This window comes from Formica exsecta, unplaced genomic scaffold (genome assembly GCF_003651465.1).
Source record: "Formica exsecta isolate Colony F162 unplaced genomic scaffold, ASM365146v1 scaffold24, whole genome shotgun sequence".
Classification (NCBI taxonomy): domain Eukaryota; kingdom Metazoa; phylum Arthropoda; class Insecta; order Hymenoptera; family Formicidae; genus Formica; species Formica exsecta.
The window spans coordinates 23,879-40,282 of record NW_021849680.1 but is presented as its reverse complement, the minus strand read 5'-3'; the positions used below and the strand labels follow the sequence as shown (position 1 = coordinate 40,282).

The window sequence follows — 16,404 nt, the reverse complement described above, 5'->3', positions numbered from 1 at the left end:
CTTGCTAAGCTGGTTTTCGGACATTTTTATAAGTTTCACAAATACGTTACACATCACAGCACTAGCATAAAGCGAATAATTACGAAATGGCATGCAAGAATAATTTGGGCTGTCAAGACGTCACTTTTCACGCCTCATAGTTCATCGATTTGCAGCGTGAGGCGCGGCATAATAATTTTTGACATGTGGGTAACACGCTGGTAACTTGTAGCTAAAGCTAGTTTTCCACGATGCGATTTTTCGTGCAAGTTTACTTGCGAGGAGCCCTGCCAGCCACAGTGCAGGCTACGCAGCGAGAAAAGTTGCTTGCTGCGAGTAGCGCTGCGTGTAGCGCTGACGGTTTTCATTGATAGAACGAGTGCTATTTTCTCTGCGTATTTTGTTGCTAGGCATTGTAAACAACCAATGAGAACTAGCGACTAGATCATGTGACAAAATTGACATGATCTTGTTTTTTTTTGGTTATCATTGTGTGCCATTTTTTCATCCAAAGTCTTCTTTGTCGTCTTTTCATGACGGTTTCTTTCCACTTCTAAAATTAGCAAAAGAGAAAGTGCTCCTAAACTTTTCCTGCGGACAGCGTCCATTTTTCAAAATTTTTTTTTGAGGAGCAGCGCACAAATTATCGTCCGTTCCATCCGCTGAGCTAGCTTTGCACCTCGCTCCGTGTGAAGCGAAAACCTGCAGCGCGCCCAACTTAGCTTAATGCAATGTAAAGTGCAGGGCAACAAGCAGCAAATCATGCATGCTATCCAACACGAAAAATCGCATCGTGGGAAACAGGCTTTACACTATGTCATCTGTGTACCTTGCTGGAAAACATCCTTTGTATATCTTTATATAGTGTAGTACCACAGATTAATAGACAGATAGCCAAAGGCCCGGACGAAGGCGAGACCAGCATTTCTCACTGGTTTCAGCGCCATACGTAGTAGTGGCCAAAGCAGTAATTACATTCCCAAGGTAAAGTTGCGTCGTTAATACAACGGTAATAAATTTTCGAAGTCAAAAGTCGCATCGTCCTTCCATTTAATCAAAAACATTAAAAATTATTTACATTAAAATTTCTGTCTTTCTTCAATATCCACTTATAGTGTTTTGGAAAGCTCTCGAGATAAGCTACAAGAACATGCAATAAAAAAAGGGGGGTTCCATTTTTGACCTTCAAATGACCTTGAAAATGACCTTTAATGTCAAATCCAAGGTCACTATTAGATAGCCCCCTTTGTTCCCTACAACTTTTATTCGAGTCGTTTTCCTTCAAACATTGATCCTGAGAAGTTATGAGGGTGGAACTTTTAAAATGGGACACCCTGTATATATAGGGTGATCCGAAACAAATATAGCGTCCCTGAAAGATCGTATTCCTCAATCAATTCTACGACGATTTTTCCTTTACAAAAATTTCGTCTGAAGCTTAGTTTTTAAATTATAAAAGGAAATAGTGAGCGAATTACGGGACGAGTACAGAAGGTAGGCAGGGCCGCGTTGTTATGTGATGTTAAAGTTAGCTAATCAGCGTCTGTCTATACAGCAGAAAGCCGTCTCGCTACTCCGACCCCCGTCGTACCTTCTCTGTTTTCCGTAGTAGACAGGCGCTGATTAGTTAACTTTAACATCATATAACAACGAAAAGAAAGCTCAGATCAGAAAATGGTTCAGGACTTTTCGATTTGAATTGTTGTTCTGTATCTGATAGTATTGTCCATATGCGTTTGTTTAGTTATACCCAGTATATATTTGTGTGTGTGTGTATGTGTGTAATTTCTTTTATATGTGTAAATATATCACTTAAAAATAATAAAAATAATAATACTTTTATTGTTTACTAATATATTTATCTCTCTTTTACAAATTTTCATAGTTTCTCATCGGCCGCTTGTCGGCAACAAGCTTGTAGCGAACGAGATGAGCATTGAAAATGAGCAAAACGAATATATGAATGCAAGTAAGACAATACAGGAATGAGACAATCACAGAAGCAAGCAAGAGGAAAATAGCAACATCCAAAGAAGATTCGAAAATCGAGCCTTTGCCGTCCTTTTTCTTACTTGCTCTTATTATTGTCTCGCTCGTTTCTGATAATAAGACTGATAATAATAAGAGTAAGCGAGACAATCATAGGAGTGAGCGAAAGAGGAATAACAGCATTCATAGAAGCTCGATCTTGATCCTCGAATCTTCTTTGCACGTTGCTATTCTCCTCTCGCTCACTTTTGTCATTGTCTCGTTCACTCTTATCATTATCTCAGGAGCAAGCGAGACAATAAGAGGCAAGCTTCTCTCACATTTCATTCGTCTCATGATGAATTAGTTTGGACTCGCACCAGGGGCAAAGTCTGTTGATAAAATCAAAGGAATTTAGCCTGGACTCGAACCAGGGGCAAAGTCTTTTGGTAAAGTCAACGGTGTTTAGCCCAGACTCAAACCAGGGGCAAAATGAGTCGGTAAGGGCCAAAGTGTGTTGCACGGAAATGCTGGTCTCGCCTTCATCCAGGCCTTTGGCTATCTGTCTATTAATCTGTGGTAGTACTCTATTAGAAGAATACTTGAGCAAAGGAATAGGGCGTAACCATAGACATAGAAAATATAGAGACCGAGCATAAACTCGTGGTTTAGGCGAGGAGAGTGAAGCCACTGGGGGACGGTGCGACGAGGTAAACTGTGCCTAAATTTGATTGGCTGTTATATTGCGCAAGTTCATGTCAATAAATACATTTCTTACATTAATGAGATGCTGAGCGACAAAGACACATACATTACTGTTAAAAAAAATCCAATCAAAAAAATCGAATCTGACATTAATAACATGTTAAAAAAGTTCCTAGATAAAAAATACATTTCTATACAATCATACCATCATCTTAGATCAAGTGATGGCTTACTTCCAAAAAGCCTACGGTGTTCCAAAAATTCATAAAACAGGCTATCCGTTACGCATCATAGTTTCCTCCATCAATAGCCCATTATACGCAATCGGTAATTTTTTGCACAAAATCTTAAACGACAGTTTACCACAAGCTTGCGGCTATGTAAAAAACAGTTTTCAACTATTTGATTGCCTTTCCAATTTAAAGATAGATGAAACTAGTAGAAATAAAAAGTTGTAAGTGATTTTTGCTTTTGATTGTAATATTGGTTTATATATAATAGTAATGTTATAAAATATTGACAGATAATAACTGACTATGCATTGCGATACAAACAAATTTTACCAACATGACGTTCGATTTCATATGTGTAAACACAATGACTTCACTTAAAATTCAAAGCCAATGGACCACATGAGGAGCACATTAGCGACCGTTGATAAAGGTGATGGATGCCATATATACGTTGTATTAATCAAACCATGAGGTATGATTGATCTTGCGCCAGGCGCCTTATTGTTAATTTTTTGAGTGGCTGAGGAGACACAAGTAGAGTGTCAAAACGTCCCACAATTTTTATGTAATAAAGTTAAAATTAAAACCATATTGTTCATCCATATATTGCTCGTAAAGGCCTTATTTATTTATTCATATATTTTTTTGTTAAATTATAACAAGCCTACTTTTAATTGTTATTAAATAATAAATATTAAATATCACATGTTTAATAATAAACATTAAATATTATAATTCCATGATTTTCTGCGCTTGGGGTTATCGTAATGAACCCATTTTTCGTCCCCAGTCACAATGCAATGCAGAAATCCCTTCCGTTTTTGCCTTTCAAGCAACTGTTCACAAGCAAACAAACGCCGTTCAACATCTCTCGGTTTCAACTCGTACGGCATCCAATTTCCTTGCTTCTGAATCATTCCCATGTCTTTGAGGTGTTTTGAAATTGCTTGTTGAGTCACTCCCAATGATCGTGCCAATTCTTCTTGACTTTGACTCGAGTCTTCATTAAGTAATGCCTCCAATTCTGCATCTTCGAAAACCATCTCTCTTCCACTGCTATGCCGGTCTTCGACGTGAAAAATCACCGTTCTTGAAGCGTTGAAACCACTCACGACACGTTCTTTCACTAATAACGGCCTCACCATAAGTATTTGAGAGCATTCGATGAGCCTCAGCCGCAGATTTCTTCATATTGAAGCAGAAAATTAAAACCTCCCGCAAATGACGAGAATTTGGCTCGTAAACTGACATTTTCAATCGAGAATAACTTTATGATGCAGAAACAAATTGACTAATGATCCTATGGGGTTATGTTGACAGATGCCCAAGTTTATTGCATGACGTCTATGATCTATTTATTTCGACCACTACTTACCGCTAAAGCCATCTATAGGAAAACGGCGGAAGCAAAGTTGTACACCTAATATTTCTGTTCTGAATGTACTAGCCGACCGCCCACCCTGAGAACTCCCTTCGTATCAAGAAAAGGCGCAAGTTTGAGAAGGTGCTGGGAGATCCCTTTTCCCTTTTTCATTTTTTCAATTTCCTCGCCAAAACACTGATATTGTACGAATTACTAAAACTAGTAGTGCCGAATGCAACTCGATTTGATCTATTGCCAGGGTGTCGGGTACCGACCTGATTCTGGCTTGGTCTATAAATCGCAAACAATACGCAACGACGCGACAAATTTTATCTAAGGAAGAGAAGCGATCTACAAGAGCGTCAGCCATATTGGGAGAGTCGAGCGAGATAAGAGTGACGACTTTCTTCTCTTCCTCTGGCAGATTATCCAAACTATAAGCTGGTTCCGCTCGGGGCTCAAATTTCAGAAGCCAGTCAGGGCCATGCCACCACATTGAGTGATCCATCAGTTCGCGGGAAGATAGTCCCCGGGAACAGCAATCCGCGGGGTTGGATTCGGTATCGACGTGGTCCCAAGAAGAAATCACCACGTTTTTCTGTATGCTAGCAACGCGATTGCGTACAAAAATTTTCCATCGATGAGGAGATGAGCGAATCCAAGAAAGTGCAACCATCGTGTCAGACCAGGCATGCTCCGCATCCAAACTGAGGCGTCCTCGAAGCGCCTGTTTGATGTATACTATTAAACTGGAGAGTAACAAGGCCGCGCAGAGTTCCAACCGGGGCAGGGTGATGGACCGGAGTGGGGCCACCTTGGACTTGGCACTGAGCAACCAAATGATCACCTCATTCCGAGTGACGATACGGAGGTAAACCACGGCGCCATAACCCTGCTCACTAGCGTCGCAGAAACCATGTAACTCGCGCCGAATGACGTTAGCAGCGGCCAGTGAGCGACACAGGCGAAGCGGAGCCAATGCGCCGAACTCGGATTGGTAGCATTCCCAACGGTGGCAAACGTCTGCAGGAGGGTCGTCGTCCCAGTCTAATTTCAGTGTCCACAAAAGCTGTATCAATCGCTTCGCTGTAAACGTAAGAGGCGCCAAAAAACCAAATGGATCGAAGATACGAGCCAGTTCTGAAAGGATAGAGCGTTTAGTACAATTTCCACTTAACGGATTAACTTGGAATCCGAAACTATCCGAGTGGGAATGCCAACGAAGGCCCAAGACCTTTTGAGACTGATCCTCTCCTGGCTCAAATGACAACATGATGTGATTACATTGCTCGGGGTCAAGGCCATCCAGCGCCGCGGGATGACTGCTTGCCCATTTTCTAAGCTCAAAGCCGGCGCTTCGGAGTAACGATTGTAGCTGGCCTCGAAGCGCGCGGGCTTCTTCCACTGAACGGACACTGGCCACGACATCGTCCACGTAGAGAGACGAAGTTAACGCGGCGAAAGAAAGAGGTTATTCCGAATGTGACTGTCCTGAGGATATAGTGAAGGATAGGATCCGAATCCGAAAAGCGCCAAACAATGCGCTGATAGTCACACTGTGCAGGATTGAGCCAAATCTGTCGAAACATTTGCTTGACATCTGCAGTCAAGGCAACCAGTTCAACATGACATCCGAGCAAGATAGCCATAATGTCTTGTTGGAGTTTCGGACCGTTAAGCAGCGCTTGGTTCAACGACAATCCGTTACTGCACTTGGACGAAGCGTTGAACACTACACGCAACTTAGTGGTAGTGCTGTCAAGCTTGTATACGCCATGATGTGGCAAGTAGTAAATATGTCCGTCCGCCGGGAACGGTTGGCGCACTAATTCCATGTGACCACTATCGAGATAATCCTGCATAAAACTGCAATAACTAATTCTGAAGTCGTCATTCAACTTGAAACGGCGCTCAAGCGCGCGAAGTCGACTATCAGCTATTGATCGCGAATCGACAAAGCAGGGAGGATCCTTCGCAAAGGGATACGAAACCACGAAACGACCCAAGTGGTCACGCTTAGTGGTCTGTGTGAAAAATTCTTCACAACGACGATCCTCTTCCGAGCACAAGGCGCGATCCGGAACTTCCTCTAACTGTCAAAATTTGCCCACCGCAGTGTCAAGCGATTCAAGGGTAGTAACGAAAGAGTGCAGGGGTTGTATGGTTAATGACGGGGAAACCGCGCCCATTAGGACCCAACCGAAGATGGTATTAAAGGTGTCCGACTCCCCCTTTCCCCCCTTACGATGGCCGTCACGCATCACGGATACAAAGGCCTCTGCTCCAAGTAAAACATCAATCGAACTAGGTAAGTGATATTCGGGGTCCGCGAGCGGCAACCCTTCCAAGTGCTTCCATGGTTTTATCTCGACTTTATCGTTAGGTAACGGCGATGCAATTCGCGTCAGGACAGTGGCTTCGACAGGAAAACAAACTTCATCGCGACCCCGCACCCGGATTACGAACGAAGTAAGACCTCTCGTGGTGGTGGCCTTGACTTGATTTACCGCCAAGACCAACGCGCGATGCATGGTCCGACTAAACCCACCTCGTCGTAAACAACTCTCCGTAATGAAGTTCGATTGACTCGCGCTATCTAACAGGATGCGAACAGGAAAGGCGTTACCATAAACGTCGAGAATTTCGACCCGGACGATAGCAATACGACACGGGAGTTCGAAAGGCTGGTCATCGCAACCAGCAGTTGACTGTTCGGTGGTGGGGTGGCCATCACCGAGTCCTGCGCTGAATGAGTCCGAGTGGCGGAAGCGGCCATAGGAGGCGAAGGAGCGCGCTGATCAAAATGTAAGAGCGTATGATGTTTCGCCTGGTAAGATCAACACGTCCAGGCAGAGGAACAGCTCTTCAAGCCATGACCCGTGCGAAGGCAATTGAGACATAATTTTAAATCCCGGGCAGTAGAATGCCTTCCCTTGGCCGAAAGTTTCAGAAAACGAGGGCATTTCGCAATATAATGTTATTCTTTGCAAACGGGACAAGTTGTGAACTGGGTCACAAATGACGAAACCGACGCTGGACGTTTCGCCGGTTGACCTTGCAATTTCGATCGGGATGTGGTAATCGACGAACCAGACATTGCCGCGAAAACCTTACAATATTCCAGTAGAAACTCCGTTAGTTGCTCGTACTGCGGAATCTCGGCCTTTCGATTTTCCGATTCGAATTTTTCCCGTAATGAAGGAGTGAGTTTGTCCAATAAGATATTAAGTAGAATGAAACCCCACGACTCGGTTGGGAATTGCATCAACTTCAACGCTCTCGTGTTCTCGTTAAACGTGTCTAATAAGGCGCGCAGAGCGTCAGCCGAATCCGTTTTCAATGGTTTGGCGTCAACTATCGAGTGCCAGTAATAAGTTGCTAACTTGCGTTTATTTTGATATTGTCCGATTAAAGAGTCGTAAGCAATCGGATAATGATCCGCGGACAATGGCAAGTTCTTCATGACGTTAAGTGCCTCTCCCGTTAATGAGGTCAAGAGATATTGATATTTCTCTATAGCGGAAATTTGCCGATTATGGTGTATGGAGGTGTTAAAGAGCACGATAAAGGAAGGCCAAAGTGCGAGATCCCCGGAAAAGAACGGAAGCGAAATCTTAGGCAGTCTTATTGTAGGAGGAGGATTTTGAGGCTGAGAGGAAGAGGCGGTTGCGAGAGGGTTGCCCGTAAGTGCGTAATATTTAGCCTTTACGCCGTAGTACATTCTATCGAACTGAGCGCGAATCTGATCTTCGGTATCAAAATCAGCGGCCGCTTCTTGAATCAATTTTAAGTGTACAGTCTCAAAATCTTCTACTATTTTAGCTACGCCGAGATAGCGAGCAAAAAATGTCAATTTTCCTTGTGGGTCGGTGTCGGTACGCACGGAGGCATTGTGTACCTCATGCATTCGACGAACGCACAATTCCCGTTTAGTTTGCGCGGCTTTTCCCATTGTAATTAAACGGCAGATATCAGCAAGGCTCGAAATCAGAAAGGCGACGAAATTAATCGGAGTAAATAGGAAAATCAAAGGAACGAGGAATGCCTGCTTATCCCGGAATGTATTTGCTACGCGAAATTCGAGCAAACATACACCGTGAGGCAGTCAAGAGCAAGCGACACAAATAATACGCGACCTTTGAAAAGGAAGAAAAAAACGAAAACACCGCTCTGCTCGACAACGATGGCGAGTAACGGATGGCTCGAATACAATGGAATGTTCGAGAGAAAATTATATTATTGGCGTAAATAGTCAAAAGAATGCCTATGTACTAATAGCGTGGCAGGCTCATTAATTGAAGGCGATTAGCGATAACAGCGTGCACGGCAAGCGAATGAGTATGCGCGAGTATTTTCTTCCGAGGAGCGAAGCGAAACAAGAGACTATGACTATACAAAGAATATCGCGCAAACTATAGCTTAACACGCTAAAGAACAACGTTAAGGCAATTGACTATTACAAGTTTAAACAATGTAGCGAATTCAAGGCGCGAATTTCTTCGGCGGTAGCTAATTAACGCGATGTAATCCGGCTCGAAGGACCAATGTTAGGGATTGCCGTGGGCAACTCCCGCGTGGTCGAAAGCGAAAGGAAATTCTCGAAGGACCAAAGGGAGGGTATCCGTGTCCTCTCTTAACGCGAAGCAAGCATTGCGAGCGATAGGCGCGTGTAGAAAAAAACAAGACGGATAACGACTAATATAGCTCACCACACGGCACGTACCTCGTTATCTGGAGCAATCCCGTCCGTCCTCGTCAAGGCTGGATCCTCATCTTCCAAAGCATGCAAGGCCAGGCAAAGCAAACAAAGGTAAGCAGTAAGCGGCTCGAGGCAGTCGGTCGAGCATGCACAACGTCCGGCTCCCCGTGTGTGTAAGCGTCTCCAAGAAAATTGGTGTGACTCCGAGGACGACTCATGCAAGAAGAAGCCTCGTAACGCATGTCGTGAACGAGCGCCCCCTTTTGCTCCCAAAATTTGGTAAGGGCTACCGTCGACAGATAGGCGATGGCAGCACCGATAGGTGAGTTACGCAAATTATCGAGCAATCAATCCGATCGCGATCCACCAACGTTTCGCGCGAAACACAAAAATAAAAGACTGCTTTTAATTAATTGCCGCGAATAATAAACATTACTAAATCTTATGGACTAACTATTTACAAGGAAGGCCGTGCGCCAAACCTTTATATACTGACGAGCAAGTTCAAGCCATAGTAAGTCGCATGCGCGAGCAAATCTTAACTGTAATCGCTAGATTTATTATCGATTTTCTAGACGGCAATTTGGATATAGATCAACTAATTGCCCTGCTTGAAAACCCTGAAGACCCTCAAAATTGAATATATCTAATTGCGCATGCTCATATCCCTAGGACTAACATCCAGTAAAATCACTTTAGTAAAAGGTTAGTTCTATGCCTAACGTCATTTCCCTAGAATCCACCAGATCAGTCCTAGCTCTCGGCGTCCCTGGGGTATAGCCGGTGGAAGCAGATTGCTCTATAAAAATAGAGAGCTATCCTTTTTTCACTAACTGAGGTATAGTAAGAAAAGAGCATCGTCGAGACGTAACATTCGACATTTTTAAATTTTGGTGGCAGCGGTGTGATTGCCAAAAGGACTGATAAGGATTTTCCCGAATGAAAAGGTTTCGGAATCCTTTTCTCCTATTTAAAGAAATATTCCTTTTTTGTGTATTGATAAAGAGAGTGTGGTTTCAAGACTATTTCTTTCAAAAATTACTTATGCGTATAACCATTATAAATCAGTCGTGTTATTAGCGTCAATAATCATTTCCGACTGAACGAGCTTTTATTTAACATTTATTCGGCATACAGTGATATTCTAAAGTGGCGGCTTTGAGAGGTTCACCCCGCTCGCCGTTACGGAAGAATTTTGTGAATAATATCTATCTTGTGAAGAATATCTGGCTCTGCGACAGCGGCTCTGAGCGGGTTCACTCCTCGCCGCTCGCTGTAAGCTCTCTCTCTAGTGAGGCGACACATTGAGAGTAGTGAATGCAACGTAGACACCAGTACGTAGATTATTTTCCAAATGCCAAGGACTCGCCGTGCAGGAAGGAAAAATCAAATAAGACGATTGATTGCTCAATTTCATTGCGTTTCTCAAGACGCTTCCTTGTCAATTGCTGATATTGAAAACTATCGCGACATAATCAAAAGGACACTGTTTTCCTTCCAAGATCCCCTTTTTCCTCCCATAAAATTACTAAACCTAATTAATAATTCAGATAAGCCTAAACCCATCAAAGCTAAACCCACTAATTACAAACTAATACCAATTGAATTTGAATATAAATATCCTGATTATAGAACAATCAAACGCACAGATCCTCGTCACAAAATCTACAAATTCGCGAATTATTTGGTTCAGAATAAATTAACCAAATATATAAAGATTCAAACTTATAAGATATTTTCTAAAACAATATTACAAAAAAAATTAATTAGTAACCATGCATAACACACGATCACAGAGTTCTAAAGCTCTTTCTGAAACTAGCGAAACCTTAACACATTCTGAATTAGAAATCATTAATCAAAAATTAGATGAAAAAGAAAAAAATGCTCAAAGAACATGCCAAACAATTACAAGCCAAACAAGAAGAACTAAAGAAGTTACAACACGAAATCGAACAAAATAGAAATGCGAATTCTGGCAATAATCAATACGAATCAATAATAAAAAATTTGTATGAACAAATCTCACTTTTAAGTTTTTTGCCTGAACAAATGGAACGATTAAATCAACGCATTGATAATATCCAATTTTCTAATCCACCTCCTAATCAACAAACGAATTATCATACTGATCCCCCTTCTACACAAAATCCCCCTCGTAGTCCGAGCCCCTTAGATGCAACTTTCCCGATCCGCTTTAAAGACGTAGTTGACTCTATCCCTAAATATGATGGACATAAAATGTCAGTTTTCTATTTTAGTAAAATGTGCGAACGGGCTCTTGAATTAATTCCATACTACCATGAATATCACTTGGTACAACTAATAACCAATAAATTGCAAGGCCTTGCCTATGCCGCTATAGAGGGCATGGAATACAACACCGTTTTCGAATTAACAAGACGATTGAAACAAATTTTTGGTCTTAACAAATCAGTAGATCAATATCGCGGTGAATTAGCGAATATCTATATGAAACCGAACGAAAACATCTTCGACTATATAGAAAGAGTAAAAGAATTACGCGCGGCCATAATTGACGGAGAAACTAGCGCCGGCGGATATCTAGATAAAATTACAAAAGATAATATTGAGCTTACCGTAACCACAAGTTTTATTAATGGCCTTTCTTCCGAACTTTTAATTAGAGTTAAACTAGAAGGATCTTATACGTTCGATAAAGCTTTAGTGTCCGCAATACAATTCTCAAAAACTTTAGAAGCAGAAAATGCGCGTAAACGAGCCGCACCACCTTATAAATCTAATATTCCCCTTCGCGCTGATTTTCAAAATAAATCAGGACCGTTCCAAACTACAAATTTTCCGCGCTTCATTCAATCACATTCCCCGCGAAACAATGCGACCCCTTTTATAAGACCACTCATTCCGGGAATGCCTGGACCAAATTACCCTATTGTAAAAATCTGTCGCTATTGCAAAAATCCCGGACACCTTATAGATGAATGCCGTAAACTCGCGTATAGAAGATCCGTCGAGAATAACCCATCCACCTCACATCCTAATAACAATCATAACAATCCGGAAACGCACAGAGCGTTCCGGTAACGAACGGCGCCCGCCGGAACGACATTCAAACAATGCGCCCATTCCCTCCACAACAAGCGCCAGTAACTATCGCACTACCCCAAAACTCGATTCCAACATCGTCGCCCGCATAGAACGAATAGAAAAAGAAACAAGATTCAATAGATTACCTTCTGTCACCCTCTCCTCTCCAGACCTAAATACTAACTGTTCTTTTATGATTGATTCAGGCTCTGAAGTTAATATTATAAAACAACGATTTGTTAAGCAAAATATAATTCCAGATGAACAAGAAACCTTAACTCTTCAAGGCATATCTTCTGAACCAATCTCTACTATAGGTTCCATTACCATACAATTACTCAATTTACCCACTAACGTTCATATAGTTCCCGACACAGTCGGTTTCCCTCAAGATGGTATTTTGGGAAATATGTTCTTAAAAGAACGATTAGTTAACATAGATTACAAAAATAAACGTTTGCATTATGATAATTCGAGCATTCCCTTGTTTGCGATTAAGTGGACGCGCGAGTGAGGAGCGCTTGGATTCAATCTCGGACAACGACGGGACGAACGACTTTAAACTTAGACAGGCAATTTAACGGCACAAAGTTTAATAAACGAGAACAAGAGATACACTATTTATAGTTATTTACAACAACCGCGCGGTAACGCGATTGCACGTTCCGCGAGCAACGGATAACGCTTTTGAGCGAAATGCGCGAATCGAAATTTCGTTGTCCGCGAGCAACGGAGCGAAAGAAGCAAATTCAACGCGGAAACTTTGCTGGAATTTAGTGCGGGTTTTCTCAATTTAAAACAACGTGCGTGCGCTTACGACTTTATGCGAAATGCGAGTCGCTTCTTCCGCATGCCGCTTTTATAATTGCTTGCCCGTCTGGAAGAATCTCGTCGATTCGAGAGACTGACGCATCTTCCGGTGACAGTTTTTGTTGAACATGTTTTGTCTCGAACTGTTTTGAGATTCTTCTTGAAGGGCGATAATTATTATTGTTTCCGATGAGTCGGTTATTACCGGGCCTTTTGCTTGGCCGCTAACTGGCGGCCCCGGATTGGGCGCCAGTGACGTGAATTCACGGCGCGCTGATAGGCGCTTGGTGGTGATTAATTCGGAATCTACAATTCGCGCGTGCTGCGCCATGACTCGTTTCGTCATGACGCGCGGCAATTACGAGTGCGCCTGCTTTCTCTCTTTATCGCGCTCTTATAACAAGTCGAATCGCAAACATCCCGCCCGCCTCGCCTGGAGCCCTTGGCGAATTTGTCCGGCCCCCGTGGCGCACCCGGTGGCGCGATCGGTGCGTTTCTTTCGTTAGACGTTGTAGCGCACGAGTGCGTCCGATTAATAAGTCCGCGGTTGTGAACGAAGGGTGCTTCGATGCTTTCGATATTGCAGAGTGATGTGACCCCGTGATGTGCAAGATGCTGACGTGCGGCGAGCGACGGAGAAAAGCCACATGCGGCTTGTGACGCAGGTAAGTCCCGTACACGTGTGATCGAGACTCACATTGCGGTTTTTTTTCTTTCTTTAGGTTTGGGTCGGTCGGCCACGCGTCAAGCAGCTGATCCGTCGAGGGAAGAAAAGGCAGCAGCGCGACGGACGGTAAGCGATATTCGTGTGTGTGAGCGCATTATTACGTACATTATGGGTGTGTTGTCTGCGCGCGCAGTAACTTATATTTAATAAGGTAGCTATATATTAACGCATTAGGTTATGAATTTGACTACTGTTGTTAACAAACAAATTTTTTGGGGGGGGGGAATTAAACTGGTCGCGCGTTATTCCTCCGCAGGATTAAAATCGCTTGCTGGGAGTAGAATGATTTTCGCAATCGGACGCGTCAGCTCGGACGATGCAGTGCGAGCGGTTATCACGCGGACCTGCCCGTCGTCTCCAGGATGTATCTTGGTGATTTGCGCTAGCGGCCAGCGCGTCGGTGGCGTGCTTTCATTCCGAAGGAGGCAAAGGCGGCCAATTCGCACTTAGTCGTTGGCGGTCCACCAACTTCGGCCGTTGGAGGAGGGAATGCAGATACTCTTTGGACCATCGCTCCCAGAAGTGATCGCGCATTCTTTGCAGAAGATGCCATCTGGTCAGCCGTCCTGGTGGCATCTCGGCGTAACTCGGTTCAGGAACCGCGTTGAGGGCCGATCCGATCAATAAGTGTCACGGAGTGAGGGCTGCTAGGTCATCCGGGTCATCAGACAAAGCCTAAAGAGGTCTCGAATTCATGCATGCCTCTATCTGTGCAAGAAGAGTGATCATCTCTTCGAATGCAAGCAATGTCGCATCGCCCAACACTCGACGGAGATGATGTTTGAGTGACTTCACGGCGGCTTCCCATAACTCGCCGAAATGAGGTGTCGATGGCGGGTTGAAACACCACTGAATCCGGTCGCCGGCTAACTGGTCAGCGATCCGCCGCTGCTCTGGGTTGCTGGCGGTGAAAAAAGCCCGAAGCTGAGCGTCGGCCCCGACGAAGTTGGTACCGCAGTCGCTGTGGAGGCTGCGGCAAAGCCCGCGGCGTGCTGTGAATCGCCGCAACGTCGCCAGGAACGCCTCCGCCGTGTAGTCGGAGACGACTTGCACGAGGTGCACAGCCTTCGAGCTCAAGCAGACGAAGACCGCGAGAAACGCCTTGTAAGCGCGGTGGCCGCGCCCTTTGGTCGTCCTTAGTTGAAGAGGACCGGCGTAATCCACGCCGGTGTGGAGAAATGGCCGCGCGGGGGTCACTCGCGGCCGCGGCAAGTTGCCCATAATTTGTTGCGGTGTGGCCGCCCGCCATCGCACGCATGTTACGCACCGCTTTATCACGGCCTTCACAACGTGTCGTCCCCGGGGATCCAGTATTGCTGCCGGACTGCCCCGAGAGTGAGCTGTACCCCACCGTGCAGCGTCCGCCTGTGGCAGGCCTCAACGATGAGCCGCGTGAGATGTGAAGAGCTGGACAAGATTGCTGGGTGCTTTTCGTCAAATGCCAGAAGAGCATGTTTAATTCGTCCTCCGACCCTGAGGATGCCTAGAGGATCTAGAAAGGGAGTCAATTTGGTAAGAAAGTTTTTGTTTGACAAGGATGTGCCTTGTTTGAGCGTCTTTATCTCCTGGTTAAAATGCTCAGCTTGCACTTTTTTGATCCAGGTAAGGCGGGCATCGTCGCACTCGGATGCCGTGAGAGAGTCGGCTGCACCCGGCCGGTCCTTTGTTGCCGTAAGAGATCTCTGAAGATCGTTGCAGCCACTGCCTGCACCAGGCCGTCACCCGTAACAGGCGAATCCAGGAAGAGAAGCGAGTGAGCTCGTCGGGCTCGGTAAGCCGATGTTGCTGCACCGCGACGGCGTGCGCCCTCGCTCGTTCTTCCGGAAGGTCGTCAAGTGCCTCGGCAAGAGATGGCATCCACGAGGCTTTGTCTTCTCGGAGCCATGGTGGGCCCTGCCACCAAAGCGGATGAGACACCAGTTCGCCCGGAGAGACTCCTCGTGATGCACAGTCCGCGGGATTGCTTGATCCCGGAAGATGGTGCCACTTAGCTTCCGGCAAGGTCGTCTGGATCTCGGCGACCCTGTTGGCCACGAACGTCTTCCACCGCGACGGATGACCGGGAATCCAACCTAGCGCCACGGTGGAATCGGACCACAAGTGAAGTGGAATGTCCTCCTCGTTGAAGGTCTGCCGCACGTGAGCTGCCAAGCGGATGAGCAATGTTGCCGCGCACAGCTCCAGGCGCGGAAATGTCACCGGTTTGATTGGGGCCACCTTGGTATTAGCAGCGACCAATTTTATTTCCGCCCTTTCCTTGCCGATGTTAGTCCGAGCGTAAACAACGGCCGCGTATGCCCGTTCGGACGCATCCGCGAACCCATGGAGCTCCAACGCTGCATCCATCTCTTTGAGCGGTACGAACCGCGGAATGCGGATCTTTTCCAGCCTTTGAAAGTCGGCTTGGAACTCCTGCCAAAGTCGCGTGCTGGCTTCATCCAACGGAGTGTCCCAATCGACGCCTTGAAGCCAAGTTGACTGAAACAGAATCTTTGCACGAGTGATTGTGGGAGCCAGCCATCCCAAAGAATCGAACAAGCGGGCCGTCAAGGATAGAACAAACCGCTTTGTGAAGACCAGCATTGCAATGGTCATGGTGGAAAAGGAGAAGCAGTCCACCCTTGGGTTCCATTGGAAGCCGAGTGTGGCGTGAGTCTCTTGCGACGTCTATGAGAGCAAGTCACGCTGGGCTCTGTGTTCCGCTGGAATGTCGGTGAGCAGGCTTGGATCGTTGGCTGACCACTTCCTGAAAGGGAATCCGCCCGCCAAGCACAGCTCCGCCAGTTGTTGCTGCAGTTTCCTGGCCTCGTCGAGAGAAGGAACGCCAGTGAGGATGTCGTCTACGTAAACG

The 16,404-nt window shown here is 45.2% G+C and overlaps 3 protein-coding genes across 3 annotated transcripts; all 3 read right to left on the bottom strand.

Annotated features, from left to right (window-relative positions):
• Window positions 1–4,423: 4,423 nt before the first annotated feature.
• LOC115236046 lies at window positions 4,424–5,521 on the bottom strand. The gene has a single exon (XM_029808244.1). It carries the CDS (start codon window positions 5,519–5,521, stop codon window positions 4,424–4,426), a length of 1,098 nt encoding a protein of 365 aa, XP_029664104.1.
• An 8,707-nt stretch (window positions 5,522–14,228) lies between these two features.
• Window positions 14,229–14,774, bottom strand: LOC115236045. The gene has a single exon (XM_029808243.1). The coding sequence runs from the start codon at window positions 14,772–14,774 to the stop codon at window positions 14,229–14,231; it is 546 nt and encodes a 181-aa protein (XP_029664103.1).
• Window positions 14,775–15,131: 357 nt separating this feature from the next.
• Window positions 15,132–16,148, bottom strand: LOC115236044. Its single transcript, XM_029808242.1, has one exon. It carries the CDS (start codon window positions 16,146–16,148, stop codon window positions 15,132–15,134), a length of 1,017 nt encoding a protein of 338 aa, XP_029664102.1.
• Window positions 16,149–16,404: the final 256 nt, after the last annotated feature.